This window comes from Oncorhynchus mykiss, chromosome 19 (genome assembly GCF_057628025.1).
Source record: "Oncorhynchus mykiss isolate SJ-2025 chromosome 19, ASM5762802v1, whole genome shotgun sequence".
In the NCBI taxonomy this organism is placed as follows: Eukaryota; Metazoa; Chordata; class Actinopteri; order Salmoniformes; family Salmonidae; genus Oncorhynchus; species Oncorhynchus mykiss.
In genome coordinates this window covers 17,131,909-17,147,997 of record NC_143040.1, presented here as the reverse complement: position 1 = coordinate 17,147,997, position 16,089 = coordinate 17,131,909, and the positions used below count along the sequence as shown (strand labels likewise).

General features: G+C 43.0%; 1 protein-coding gene across 1 annotated transcript; it reads right to left on the bottom strand.

Annotated features, from left to right (window-relative positions):
* Positions 1-728: 728 nt before the first annotated feature.
* On the bottom strand, positions 729-16,011 carry LOC110497332 (snRNA-activating protein complex subunit 3). Its single transcript, XM_036954094.2, has 9 exons — positions 15,634-16,011; positions 15,272-15,355; positions 15,056-15,137; positions 14,568-14,672; positions 14,180-14,329; positions 13,113-13,195; positions 9,503-9,661; positions 1,103-1,210; positions 729-970 (listed from the first exon to the last, which is right to left on the bottom strand). The coding sequence occupies exons 1-9, from the start codon at positions 15,861-15,863 to the stop codon at positions 823-825; spliced, it is 1,149 nt and encodes a 382-aa protein (XP_036809989.2). The 5' UTR covers positions 15,864-16,011; the 3' UTR covers positions 729-822.
* Between the last annotated feature and the right edge of the window lie 78 nt (positions 16,012-16,089).

The window sequence follows — 16,089 nt, the reverse complement described above, 5'->3', positions numbered from 1 at the left end:
GTTAAATATTGGCACCCTTGCATGATTCACTTCAAAATACATTTAAATTAATAACTTGTTTACACTTCACAGGACCAAATCAAAATTAATATTTTTCACTTAAGTCAAATGGCCTAGACTAGCTTATTCAAAATTCATTCATTTGGAGGCAATGAGTCTCATTAAGTCATTTGTCACCTGTAGTAAGTTGCAGGTGCCTACAGGGTAAGAGAAAGCAGAACATTCTGCTCTACTGCAAAGTACAAGTGGCGCCAATATAATTGACCTCATCTGTACGCATTCAAATAAATTGCTTCTATCAATAGTACTGTGTCAAGTCAACAGGTCACACGGAAAACTATTAGCCTCAGATCTGAGCTTTCCGGTCTAAAATGGCCATCAGTAGCTTAACAGATCGGTTAAGATTATTCCATTGATGTGTTTTGAATCAAGATGTTGCTAGAGTGCCCTTCCAAGTCACCACTCGAGCTTTTGCAGGGCGTGATATCCCTATCCAGAGGTAGAAGACAGAAGGGTGTTGTCCCACTGATTTCCACTTTAATTAGTGAAACCAATTCTTCGTACGAGCTATAATCATTCAAGTGAACTTCTCATGAGTAGCATGAGCTGGTGACACCACCAGCTCACCACTGAAGGTTCATCTATCCGAAATGAACAGTCTATGAGCTTTACAATTCTATGACTACAACAAAAACATTTCCATGTGATCATGAATCCCAAGACAAATAGAACAGTAAATAAAGTGCTTTAATGCCAACAGAAATGTGCCCTATGTGCCATTACTAATACTGCACAGCAGTAGGAGGGAGAAACAGGACGGTCTCAGTTGAAGGCCCCAGGGTCCACATAAGGGTAGGCCAGGAACTGTCCTAGTTTGTTTCCTTTCTCGTCATAGTGAAGCATGCGGAAGCATCGCTCACAGAAGAGACACGGGTCATTTGGGGCAAATGGATCATTTGTGGTTAACCATCTGGGAAAAAAAAGTCAAATTAGTACACTGACAACTTGTAATGAATTTAAACTAATGTACAGTCAATTGTTAGGGATATGTTTTTTTGGCCAGGTCATGTAAAAAGAGAATGGTGATATTTTTTCTACACACCTGCCGATGTAGACGTGACACACAGCGCACTTTCTGGTCATGACCCTGTGCTTGTGGGTAAGGAGAGGGTACAACTTCCTATCCAGGCAGTCATCCTTATGAGCCAGTCTGGAAACATTGAGCAGGGATAAAATAAAACATACCATGTCCACACTAATGAAACCAAACCAAGCCTTGTTACACATCTACCACAGTGGCTGGAACCTTTCACCTTTAGCGTGGAATGATCTCCAATGCACAAATATGATGAATTGGTGCCTCAGTGCAGGGGTGTCAAACTCATTCCATGGAGGGCCTAGTGTCTGCTGGTTTTTGTTTTTCCTATTAATGAAGACCTGAACAACCAGGTGAGGAGAGTTATTTACTAATTGCTAACCTTAATCAATCAAGTACAAGGGAGGAGCGAACACTCGGTCCTCCGTGGAATGAGCTTGACCCCTGTGCTGTAGGCCTGGGGCACTTTTTCCCCCAAAACGCGGTCCTCTGGATCCCAAGGGGTGCACATTTTGTTTTTTGCCCTAATACTACACAGCTGATTCAAATGATCAAAAGGTTGATGAATCAGTTGTGTAGTTCTAGGGCAAAAACCAAAACGTGCACCCGTTGGGGTCCAGAGGACAGAGTTTGGAAAACACTGGTCTAGGGCATGTGATGGCTCTTAGGGGATCTTTTAGTGAACAGTGTATTTTAAAACAACCCAACAATACATGAAAAGCAAAACACTATCACAATTCTTTTTGAATGAATGTGTATTCTGTACTGTATTAAAACGGCTCATCTGGAAAAGAGACCTTGATCTCAGCCTTGACTCCTTGTCAAAATAAAGGTTAAATAAATAAAAACTGTGTTGAAAAGGACAAAGTGATGGGAAAATATCTGAGCCAGCACAGTTTTGTAACAGTTTTACTGGCAGCACTGAGGCTGAGGCCTTCTTGGAAACATCACGCCACAAAACCAGCCTTCATGCACAGTTAGTGCCTCCAGCAAAGAAAACCAGTCAGAAGAAGGCTAAAACTTAAATCAAATCAGTCTCAGAAAGCTGAAAAGGCTGACCTACAATATAGATCAATTGGAAAGCCTCAAGGCTCTTTATCATGTGAGTGAATTGATCAAAGATATGACTTTATCCTATTCATCTAGAAAGGGCAGCACTTTCCCCTGACCTGCTGTCTTACCAGAAATCTGGCCTTCTTCACAGTACCGATATGAGTAAGGTGAACCGATTTCTGACACATTGATTTCGCATAGATACAGCAACATATTTTGGCTCTGTAGTCGGCACTTTGATTTTTAAATGATTTAAATGACTAAGGTTAAAGTGTAGACTGTCAACTTAAATTTGAGCTTAATTTCATTCATATCGGGTGACCCGTTTAGAAATTAACACTTTTTGTACATTCGGAAAGTATTCAGACCCCTTGACTTTTTTCATATTTTGTTACGTTACAGCCTTATTCTAAAATTGATCAAATGTTTTTTCCCCCCACTCAATCTACACACAATACCCCAAAATGGTTTTTAGAAATGTTTGCAAAATATGTAAATGTAATATTTTTTTTTGTATAAGTATTCAGACCCTTTACACAGTACTTTGTTGAAGCACCTTCGGCAGCGATTACGGCCTCAATTATTCTTGGGTATGACGCTACAAGCTTGGCACACCTGTATTTAGGGAGTTTCTCCCATTCTTCTCTGCAGAGCCTCTCAAGCTCTGTCAGGTTGGATGGGGAGCGTCGCTGCACAGCTATTTTCAGGTCTCTCCAGAGATGGTCGATCGGGTTCAAGTCCAGGCTCTGGCTGGGCCACTCAAGGACATGTCCCGAAGCCACTCCTGGGTTGTCTTGGCTGTGTGCTTAGGGTCGTTGTCCTGTTGGAAGGTGAACCTTCGCCCCAGTCTGAGGTCCTGAGCGCTCTGGAGCAGGTTTTCATCAAGGATCTCTGTACTTTGCGCCATTCATCTTTCCCTCGATCCTGACTAGTCTCCCAGTCCTTTCCGCTGAAAAATATCCCCACAGCATGATGCTACCACCACCATGCTTCTCCAGATGTGACACTGAACTCTTTGTCCTGAATTCCATCTTGGTTTCATCAGACCAGAGAATCTTGTTTCTTATGGTCAGGTGCCTTTTGGCAAACTCAAAGCGGGCTGTCATGTGCCTTTTACTGAGGAGTGGCTTCCGTCTTGCCACTCTACAATAAAGACCTGATTGATAGAGTGCTGCAGAGATGGGAGAACCTTCCAGAAGGACAACCATCTCCACAGAGGAACTCTGGAGCTCTGTCAGAGTAACCATCAACCATTGGTCACCTCCCTGACCAAGGCCCTTCTCCCCCGATTGCTCATTTTGGTCAGGCAGCCAGTTCTAGGAAGGGTCTTGGTGGTTCCAAACGTATTCCATTTAAGAATGGAGGCCACTGAGTTCTTGGGGACCTTCAATGCTGCAGACATTTTTTGGTACCCTTCCCCATATCTGTGCCTCAACAATTCTCGGAGCTCTACGGACAATTCTGTCGACCTCATGGCATTGTTTTTGTTCTGGCATGCACTGTCAACTGTGGGACCTTATACAGACAGGCGTGTGCCTTTCCAAATCATGTCCAATCAATTGAATTTACCACAGGTGGCCTCCAATCAAGTTGTAGAAACATCAAGGATGATCAATGGAAACAGGATGCACCTGAGCTCAATTGAGTCTCAAGCATTTAGACCCTTTTGCTATAAGTAAATGAGGTGTTTCATTTTAATACATTTGCTAGTAAACTGTCTTTTTTTTAAGCCCATAACAATGTGTGTGTCATGTGTATACTTCTGTTTCAAAGTAGATTTGTTTAAGACTCCCAAGAAATCACCCTGTGACCCTGATTTAGCCCACTGCAGTAAAAGGTTATTAAGGGAGTAAAATTCTGTTTAAGTCATTAGTAAAGAACACATCGTTAAAGAGTATAATTATATTTTTTAGGTGGTTTTAAGCCTGTCAATCATTTATTGCTTCATAAGCAGAAACATTGTGGCTGCCCAGGTCATTAGGCATGTTGTGAACCTAGGGTCACCCTAAGTTCATAATATTGAACTCATTAAGGCGTTATCTGTTAGACGCCTAGAGTTCCGAGCTTGCAGACACGTCGCTGCTTGTAAATACCCCTGCTTGAAACCTGACACGCCCCCCCCCCCCCCCCGCACCAGTACCCCCTGTATATAGCCTCGTTATGGTTACATTTTTTTTTTTTTTTTAATTTTAATTTAAAAAATATTTTCTAAAATCCAATTTTTCTTAACTGCGTTGTTGGTTAAGGGCTTGTATAAGTAAGCATTTCACAGTAAGAACTACACCTTTTGTAGTCAGCGCATGTGACAAATATAATTGGATTTTGATTTGACACACATCCCAAGAACCCATTGGCTCTTGTGTAGAGACAGAAACAGAGCGGGGAGAGACAGATCTAGAGAAAGATTTTATTAAAAGGTAAATAACATTTTCTTAAATCTTTGGTACAGAAATGTAAGCATACATATTACAATTAAAGTTTTCTATGCAATATGAAAAGACTGTTCTAATTACTGTTCTTAGAGAAGAGCATGTCTGTCTTTGACCTGGGACTGACTGTAACCGAACACCCCCACTTGCCCTCCTACCCCTTGTACAATATATAAGTAACCCTTACCCTCCTACAAGGTATAAATAACCCTTACCCTCCTACCCCTTGTACAAGGTATAAATAACCTTTTTAGCTAACTCTCAGCTCATAACACACCACCTTGTGAAACACATCCTAGTCCTCAAGCCTGTATTCCACTCAAGGTTTGGTCTGTATATTCTTCTTCTTCGGCTAAGGTATAGAGCTTCGCTCTACAGGCTGGGTAATCAAACCCCATAGCTGTCCATTAGACATAACCACTTGATCTCCCAGCACCTTTATGGATAGTATTTGGGTTCTGCACAAATGTAGAAAACAATTTTGTGTAGTGCTGATTTACACTAAGCCCTTTTTCTGTTGAAGCCGGCATCATCCTACTTTCGATGTTACGGTCATCACGTGTGTGTCAGTAAGTGACAACTCCATGTTTTTCTTCTTCTTTAGAGTTCTGTTCCTCTTTCTCGAGGTTTCTTCTCACTCGTAGTGTTCACAGGACAAGCCTAAGACTTACTTATACACAGGCAAACCTACCCGGGTTGACCAAAATGGCTGTCAGAGAGGGCTGCCTCGCTTCTAGGCCTTAGGAAACTTTGCAGTATTTTGTTTTTTTTATGCATCATTCCTTACATTGTTAGCCCAGAAAATCATACATACAGCCAGGAAGAATTATTGGATATCAGAGCGACATCAACTTCCCAGCACTACGACCAGGAATACGACCTTCCCGAGGCGGATCCTTTGTCTGAACCACCCAGGGCATTTGAACTGATTCCAAAGGCTGACCCAAAACAACGCCGCCGGAGAAGAGGTAGATGGAGCGGTCTTCAGGTTAGACTTGGGAGGCGCGCACACCACCCACCGCTTCTGAGTATATTACTTGCTAATGTCCAGTCTCTAGACAACAAGGTAGATGATATTAGGGCAAGGGTTGCTTTCCAGAGAGATATCAGGGATTCTAACATACAGTTTCACGGAAACATGGCTCTCTCGGGATATGCTGTCAGAGTCGATTCTTTGTGCGTCGCGCCGACAGGAATAAACATCTCTCCGGGAAGAAGGGCTTGTGTTTCATGATTAACAACTCATGGTGTAATTGTAACAACAGACAGGAACTCAAGTCCTTCTGCTCACCCGACCTATAATGACTCTCAGTTGCTGACCGAGTTCTACTCGGTTATTGTCACAGCCGTGTATATCCCCCCTCAAGCCGATACCACGACGGCCCTCAAGGAACTTCACTAGACTGGAAACCATATATCCGGAGGCTGCATTTTTTTTGTAGCTGGGGATTTAAAAAAAAAGCTCATTTGAGAACATGGCTACCTAAATTCTATCAGCATATTGATCACGCTGGAAAAACATTGGGTCATTGCTACTCTAACTTCCGCGATGCATACAACGCCCTCCCCAACCCTCCTTTCGGCAAATGTGGTGGACTCCATTTTGCTCTTCCCTTCCTACAGGCAGAAACTCTAACAGGATGTACCCGTGCTAAGGACTATTCAACGCTGGTCTGACCAATCAGAATCCACGCTTCAAGATTGTTTTGATCACGCAGACTGGGACATGTTCCGGGTAGCCTCAGAGAATAATATTGAAGTATATGCCAAGTCTGAGTGAGCTTATAAGGAAGCGTATAGGAGATGTTGTACCTACTGGGACTATTAGAACCTACCCTAAACAGAAACCGTGGACAGATGGCAGCATTCACGCAAAACAGACAGTGCAAACCACCACATTTAACCATGGAAAGGTGACTGGGAATATGGCCGAATACAAACAGTGTAGTTATTCCCTCCGCAAGGCAATCAAACAAGTGAAATGTCAGTATAGAGACAAAGTGGAGTCGCAATTCAACGGCTCAGACACGAGACGTATGTGGCAGGGTCTACAGACAATCACAGACTACAAAAGGAAAACCAGCCACGTCACAGACACTGACATCTTGCTTCCAAACAAACTAGGATAATACAAACTAGGGTAATTCAAACTAGGATCATTCAAACTAGGATCATTCAAACTAGGATCATTCAAACTAGGATCATTCAAACTAGGATCATTCAAACTAGGATCATTCAAACTAGGATCATTCAAACTAGGATCATTCAAACTAGGATCATTCAAACTAGGATAATACAAACTAGGATCATACAAACTAGGATCATTCAAACTAGGATAATACAAACTAGGATAATATTGAGGATAATACACTGCCAAGGATGCTGCCCGCTACCAAGGACTGTGGGCTCTCCTTCTCCATAGACGACGTGAGTAAGACATTTAAACGTGTTAACCCTTGCAAGGCCGCCGGCCCAGACCGCGTACTCAGACCAGCCGGCTATTCAATCTCTCTCTATCCCAGTCTGCTGTCCCCATATGCTTCAAGATAGCCACCAATGTTCCTGTACCCAAGAAGGCACTGAACTAAATTACTACTGCACTGTAGCACTCATTTCTGTCATCAAAGTGCTTTGAGAGACTAGGCAAGGATCATATCACCACCACCTTACCGGTCACCCTAGACCCACTTCAATTTGCTTACCGCCCCAATAGGTCCACAGACGATGCAATCGCCGTCACGCTGCACACTTCCCTATCCCATCTGGACAAGAGGAATACCTATGTAAGAATGCTGTTCATTGACTATAGCTCAGCATTCAACGTCATAGTACTCTCCAAGCTTATCGTTAAGCTTGAGGCACTGGGTCTCAACCGCGCCCTGAGCAACCGGGTCCTGGACTTCCTGACGGGCCGCCCCCCAGGTGGTGAATGTCAGAAACAACTGTCCACTTCGCTGATCCTCAACACAAGAGTGCGTGCTCACCCCCCTTCTGTACTCCGTTCACCCATGACTGCGTGACCACGCACGCCTCCAACTCAATCATCAAGTTTGCAGACGACAACAGTAATAGGCTTGATTACCAACAACCACAAGACAGCCTACAGGGAGGTGGTGAGGGCACTCGGAGTGTGGTGTCAGGAAAACAACCTCTCACTCAACATCAACAAAACGAGATGATCATGGACTTCAGGAAACAGCAGAGGGAGCACCCCCCCCTATCCACATTGAAGGGACAGCAGTGGAGAAGGTGGAAACTTAAGTTCCTGGGCATACACATCACAGACAAAATTAAATGGTCCACCCACACAAACAGTGTGGTGAAGACGGCGCAACAACAGGTCACCTAAAACCCTGACAAACTTTTACAGATTCACAATTGAGAGCATCCTGTCGGGCTGTATCACAGCCTGGTACGGCAACTGCACCGCCCTCAACCGCAAGGCTCTCGAGGGTGGTGCGGTCTGCACAGCGCATCACCAGGGCCAAACTACCTGCCCTCCAGGACACCTACACCACCCGATGTCACAGGAAGGCCAAAAAGATCATCAAGGACAACAACCACCGAGCCACTGCCTGTTCACCCCGCTATCATCCAGAAGGCAAGGTCAGTACAGGTGCATCAAAGCTGGGACCGAGAGACAGCGTCTATCTCAAGGCCATCAGACTGCTAAACAGCCATCACTAAACCAGAGTGGCTGCTGCCTACACAGACTTGAAATCATTGGCCACTTTAATAAACGGATCACTAGTCACTTTAATAATGTTCAGATCTTGCATTACTAACTTCATATGTATAAACTGTATTTTATACCATCTATTACATCTTGCCTATGGTCGCTCCCATTGCGCATCCATATATTTATATGTATATATTCTTATCCCATTCCTTTACTTAGATGTGTGTGTATTAGGTAGTCGTTGTGGAATTGTTAGATTACATGTTAGATATTGCTGCACTGTCAGAACTAGAAACACAAGCATTTCAAGTGTGATTTGAAATTGCTTTTATGTTCCTTCTACAAGGGGGGTCACACGCTCACAACACTTCCACAAGTTCACTACAAAACTTACCAACTGTTTGAACTGTCAAAAGTTCAAACTCAAGCCTCCCCGAAAAGTTTTTTTTAATTTTTTTTTTATACATATTTTGACTTTAAACACATTTCTTTAAGTTCAACAAGTTCACTGCACATCACCTGAGAGGATGTCACTCTGCGTTTTTTACTTCAAATAAACAGGTGTACTGTCAAGTTACCTAATGACACACTAAATAAAGTGAGAACATCCAGAGAGGATGTCATTAACAGGTCCACCAAAAGGACGACACAAAGCACATATCTGTTTTTGACAGCAACTGTCTACTATATTCGCTCTTGCATATGCTGATTGTTTTGGTTGTGTTTGAGATTATTTTGTGCCCGATAGAAATTCATGGTAAATAATGTAGTGTCATTTGAGTCACTTTTATTGTAAATGACACATTATTTACCATGAATTTCTATTGGGCACAAAATAAATCTGAAACACAACAAAAAACAAACAGCAAATGCATCCCAAAAATGTGTCGAGTCACAAGTTTGATATAGTCATTGCGTGCTATGAACATGGGACCAAATAAACATTTTACGTGAATTTGTCACAATACGTTTGGCCCCCTAAAATGGGGAGACTACGTACACAAAGTGCAGTAATTTCTGAATGGTTCACCCGATAAGGATAAAAGTACCCTCAAATTAAAGCTGACAGTCTGCACTTTAACATCATAGTTGTATCATTTATAATCCAAAGTGCTGGAGTACAGAGCCAAAACAGCAAACGTGTCACTGTCCCAATACTTTTGGAGCTCAGTGTAGGGGGAAATGACATACCAAGTCAAAGCTCAAAATCCAGGTATCAATATGGATGACAAAATGACCTCTGACCTGATATCGGTGATGATGACAACGTGCTCGCAGTCTCCCTGGTGACAGAAGAGGTAGGGGTATCCCACCTTCACCTTCAGGTCGTAGAACCTGGTGTCCTCCATCTTGGCCTTGTGGAATGTGGGGAAGTCTCTGGTCTTTGCCCATTCAATGGTGGTCCTGGAAATATAGTACAATGCAACTTTATTGTCCAATTTGAAAAGTACAGTAGAAAGTAGAGGAAGAGAAACGAACTCCAACACCCAGAAAATACGCTTTGGAAATTCATCTTAAATTTACACAGAACAAAAATCTAAAAGCGCAACAATTTAAGATTTTGCTGAGTTACAGTTCATATTGAAATAAATGAATTAGGCCCTAAACAGCTCTGGTGGACATTATTACAGTCAGCATGCCAATTGCACGCTCCCTCAAAATTTGAGATATCTGTGGCATTGTGTTGAGTGACAAAACTGCACATTTTAGAGTGGCCTTTTATTGTTCCCAGCACAATGTGCACCTGTGTAACGATCATGCTGTTTAATCAGCTTCTTGATATGACACACCTGTTAGGTGGGTGGATGGATTATCTTGGCAACAAATGTGTGCACAACATTTTAGAGAAATAGGCTGTGTGTGTATGAAACATTTCTGGGATCTTTTATTTCAGCTCATGTTTCATGAGAGACCAACACTTTACATGTTGTGTTCATACTTTTGTACAGTATACTTACTAGCATTGTCTGAGAAATGATTTGATTATACTTGGGCTTAAAGGTGATTAGCTCACTAAAGAACGCTGGACTCTACCTTTCTTAGAAACTACAAAGAGTCACTCATTGGCCCAATTACTAAGGTCACCAACACATCTATTGGTCTGGGGGTTTTTCCAAGGGTATGGAAGTCAGCCATAATAACGGCCATCTTTAAATCGGGCGACTCTGCTAACGTGAGTAACTACAGGCCCATCAGTATACTACCTGTGGTGTCGAAGGTCGTTGAAAAGTGTGTAGCAGAACAACTGATTGCTCACCTCAACAGCCCCTTCACATTACACTCCATGCTGTTTGGCTTCAGAGCGAAACACTCCACAGAAAAGGCCAACTGCTTTCTTTTGGAAATTGTGAAGTTCAAGATGGACAAAGGGGGCGTTGTTAGGGCCGTGTTTCTAGACCTAAGGAAGGCTTTTGATACTGTTAACCATGAGATTCTCATCACAAAATTGTCCAAGTTCAATTTTTCCCCCCAATGCCTTGAGATGGATGAAATCATACCTTGAAGACAGAACTCAGTGTGTCGGAGTGAGCAATGAGCTGTCGCCCACTCTAAGCCATGATGTGGGTGTGCCACAAGGGTCAATACTGGGGCCCCTCCTGTTCAGCCTGTGTAATGATCTGTCTTCTGTCTGTACTGGGTCTGAAGTTCAAATGTATGCAGATGATAGTGATATATGTGCATGCAAAGAGCAAACAACAAGCTGCACAAGAACTCACTACTGTAATGGTCCAAGTTACAAAGTGGCTCAGTGACTCGTGTTTGCATCTCAATGTGAAAACAATTGTCTGCATGTTCTTCACAAAGAGGGTAACAGATGCTACTGAGCCAGATGTCTGTGTCAGGTGAGAAGCTCCAGGTGGTATCTGATTAAGTACCTTGGCATCATACTTGATTCCAACCTCTCTTTTAAAGAGCAGGTGAAAAAGGTAATTCAAATAACTAAATTCAACCTAGCTAATTCCTGTTTTATACGAAATTGTTTGACTACAGGAGGTAGCAAAACTGTACTATAAATCTATGATACTCCCCCACTTGTCATACTGCTTGACTAGTTGGGCCCAAGCTTGCTGTACAATATTAAAACCCATTCAGTCTGTCTACAAACAGGCTCTCAAAGTGCTTGATAGGAAGCCCAATAGCCATCATCACTGTTACAGCCTCAGAAAGCATGAGCTCCTGAGTTGGGAAAATCTTGTGCAATACACCGACACGTCTTGTATTCAAGATCCTAAATGGCCTGGCTCCCCCTCCACTCAGTATTTTTGTTAAACAGAAAACCCAGACATATGGCAGCAGATCCACAAGGTCTGCCATGAGAGGTGACTGTATAGTTCCCTTAAGGAAAAGCACCTTTAGTAAATCTGCTTTCTCTGTGAGAGCTTCCCATGTCTGGAATACACTGCCATCAGACACACATAACTGCACCACCTATCACACTTTCACAAAATGTATGAATACATGGCTAAAGGCCAATCAGAAATGTGAACATAATCCCTAGCTGTGTATTGCCGCTTTCCATGTTGTCTGTAGCTTATGAGGTGTGGAAACACTGTTGCTTTTATGCATTTTGTCTTGTTGCTTTTTGTTCTGTGTTGCTCTGTCTGTGTGCTACGTCTTGCTTGTTCTATGTTGCTCTGCGTGTGCTCACTGCTCAATGATTGTCTATATTGTAATTGTTTTTAATAACCTGCCTAGGGACTGCGGTTGAAAATTAGCCGGCTGGCTAAAACCGACACTTTTACTGAAACGTTGATTAATGTGCACTGTCCCTGTCAAAATAAAATAAACTTAACAAATAAACTCAAAAGGTTGTTTCCAGTTCATCAATAAAATGCATATGAATATCCATTAGATATAGCAGATACTGAGCAAATGGCTAAGTGCATGAAGAACATTTTTTCCTATTTCCAATGGGTCTTGTGGCCTGGTTTGACATTTTTAATTACTGGATTGTGGCACATTACAATCTAACATCTGTTGATTCCGCTGACACATCCCCAAGGTTAACCCAGGCATATAGTTTAGTCTGGGTCATAGTTAGGCAAACCGAATGCAATATTCTGCACCTAAAACCTCCATCTCCGATCCAATATAGAGTTCTATGGCTGAAAAAAGTATTGTCTTAATTCTTTGTGGATCTACCTCTACCTCTCACTCTCTACAGTTTTGTCTTAATTCTCTGTGGATCTGCCCCTACCTCTCACTCTCTACAGTATTGTCTTAATTCTTTGTGGATCTGCCCCTACCTCTCACTCTCTACAGTATCGTCTTAATTCTTTGTGGATCTGCCCCTACCTCTCACTCTCTACAGTATTGTCTTAATTCTTTGTGGATCTGCCCCTACCTCTCACTCTCTACAGTATTGTCTTAATTCTTTGTGGATCTGCCCCTACCTCTCACTCTCTACAGTATTGTCTTAATTCTTTGTGGATCTGCCCCTACCTCTCACTCTCTACTTGTCTTAATTCTTTGTGGATCTGCCCCTACCTCTCACTCTCTACTTGTCTTAATTCTTTGTGGATCTGCCCCTACCTCTCACTCTCTACAGTATTGTCTTATTTCTTTGTGGATCTGCCCCTACCTCTCACTCTCTACAGTATCGTCTTAATTCTTTGTGGATCTGCCCCTACCTCTCACTCTCTACAGTATCGTCTCTGCAATATACAGGCCTGGCTTTTGTCTTTTTCGGGTTACTCCCTGGCTTCTACAGGCCCATTTCCACAGATGTTCTCTCACAGGATCAGCTAAGGTGAGTTCAAGTAAGCCTAGTCTGAAGTGTTCAGTCAGTCCAGTCGATGTAGCCAGATGACAGTTGGATGTCAGAAAGCGAGAAAGAAGAGAGAGAGCCACTTACTCGCTCATGTCCTGACACTCAGGGTGACGCATGTCATTGTAGAAGACCCCTTCAAAGTAGAAGAAGGCGGATTTGAAATGATCCTGAAACAGACAGTGAAAAGGTTCACCCAACACCGACATGATGATCAAGTCCTATTATGTAGGCTTATACTCTCTGTGAGTGTGTGGCTGAGTAGCTCCCAACTTAGACATCCTTATTATCTCATTTGTTACTAATTGTATTCCATAGTCAATGTGCTCCAAGACTCACAATCAATGACTACCTGTGTAGCAGCACGTGTTCCACGTTGGAACGTACTGTATATCCATGATGACTAGACGGTTCTTCTTGAGAAGTCGTCCTTTATGTCACCGAGCCGTGCACAAGAAATCTACTGGCATCTGTAACAGTATAACTTTAGTCCGTCCCCTCGCCCCTGCCCGGGCTCGAACCAGGGACCCTCTGCACACATCAACAACAGTCACCCACGAAGCATCGTTACCCATCGCTCCACAAAAGCCGCGGCCCTTGCAGAGCAAAGGGAACTACTACTTCAAGGTCTCAGAGCAAGTGACGTCACCGATTGAAACGCTATTAGCGCGCACCACCGCTAACTAGCTAGCCGTTTCACATCCGTTACACATCTACTGAATGTTGGGTTTTGGAAGTGGGGTGGTAGCATCTAACATTTGGATTCATTAGTTTGTTGTGCACTGCTCTGTGATGTAAGGGACGACTTCTTAAGACGAACTGTCTACCGACTATGGATACACATTCCGACGGAAGCCTAGCGTCAGCTGCTAGTTCGAACCCCCCGAGCCAACAACGTGAAAAACCTGCCTATGTGCCCTTGAGCAAAGACTTCGACCCTAATTGCTCCAGGGTCGCCGCTGATAATGGCTGACCCCTGGCCGTGACCCCAATCTCTGAGGGCGTCTCAGGGGGAGTTGGGATACGCAAAAAATACATTTCCATTTCACACGTGTATAATACACACGTGTACATGTGTGAAACAGGGAAATATAAGCACCCACCTACCATTACAATAGTATGGTTTGAGCTCGATCTCTTTGTGTGCGTGTCACCTTGCTGATGAAGTCCGGTGCCATGTCGGGCGTGTTGCTGAACTCTCCAAAGACCTGCAGGTCGCTGATACAGCAGATAGCGTCCCTCAGGTCCACCAGACTATGGGAGCCCAGCATCTGAAGGGTCATGTGGGGCCTCACATACCTAAACTGGAAGAGAATGTACGTTATAGGAAAATAATGCATGCTCTAGAATGCCCTTTAAGCCAATCAGAAATGGGTATTCAACAATTCCATGGTATAAATGAGATTAATAGGCAAAGAATGTACATGTCTTACAAAAGCACATTATTGTTGTGTTTAATGATGGAGATTGTTGGAATTAGGCTTTTCAACTTTTGGTGATTCTCACAAAGACTTGGAATCGAAGAAGTGAAACTGCACGTACTCTCTCAAATATGGCTGGGTAGAGAACGTTGATGCTCAAAATTATCTCCCCTTCTGGCACCAAGTCAGCAGGGTCCTCAGGCCTTTTCCCCACCGCTAGGCTCTCCTAGAAAAATCAAACACACAAGTCAATCAAATTTCTAAAAACAGGGTCTTAGCTCTTGTCGGTCGTGTTCATCTGGCACCAAACTGAAGAATATGACCCAGGGGTCTGGGTGTGTAGACTTCTGGGTGTCAGTCACGCTACAGGTTACATCAACAGGTTATACTCTATTCAAGGGATGCATTGTTTTCCAAGAAGTAGCCTTGAAGTTTTTGAACTTTTGTAGGCTTTTTTTTTATGATATTCAATGGGCAAAAAAAATGTGTGCAATGGTCTGCAACGCAAACACCTGGTAGAAGTAAATTCATCCTCAAACAAATATACGTTTATATATCTTAAATGACTTAAAACGGAAGGGGTGGTTACTTTCACAGGGTATAACTAACCAGTTCGTCTTGGTAGTGGTCAACTCTGCTTATCTTATCGATCCTCAGGGTGCCTTTGTAGTCCTGCTTCTTCTTCCTCTGTCTGAACATCAACAAGGCAACACTTTTTTAATGCAGTTCATGAGTAACTGTCTGCAGAACATGGAATTGGCGCATTTGTCATGTGGAAATGGTCTAGGATATCATTTGTATAGTAAAAACGTTGTAATGTTTTACATTAGTGTTTGAAGAGTGGGGTCAGGTGGCACAACGTTGGTGTCAAGAGGCTCATCTTCAGCTTGACCCCGAAGAGTGTCAACGCTGGAGAAAAAAAATCAACAATGTGAAGTTCACAGAACATCTCTGATACCACTAGTTTTGACCAATATTCTAAAATGCGTCATAAAACAAAAACAAAGGGAAGTTATATCCCTGGTCCACTACTACAGACGCTGAAGTTCAACAACAAACACATTATTATTGACAAACGATAACTAGCACATTGAGAAGTTACTGCTTGTCAACTAGACAGACAATGGATTTTCAGCTACCTAGCTAGAGTAGCAAATACATTTATAACTACCCCTTACTGTACAAACCTGCAGATAGCTTTCAGTTCATCCAACGTTTCTGGTGCGATTCCCATTTCCTTTGCAAAGTCGGCATCTTCATTCTCTTCGTATTTATCCTCGTAGGAATAGTCAATTGGTTTCAATTTCTCAAGCCATGCGGTTCTGAATGAGCCAACGTGGAATGGTTTGGTGTTTATGTCTTTATACTCAAAAACTGGAATATTTTCGTTCACGTTTGAGCTACTGCCCGCCGCCATTTTTTCATCTAAATGACGTCAAAACTCCCAGGTAACGCTGGGTAATGAAGTGTCTCGAGATGGGAAAATACAAGAGAAATTACCGATTGATTGAGTTATTTTACACTGGCCCGGGTTGAACCGGGTAAAACCCGGCACGTCATCCAGCGAAAGCTGGGAGGGAGGAGTGCCCATCTCAAATGGAAGAGTAATCTGCGCTGCTCGGTAATTTTGTCAACATAGTGCA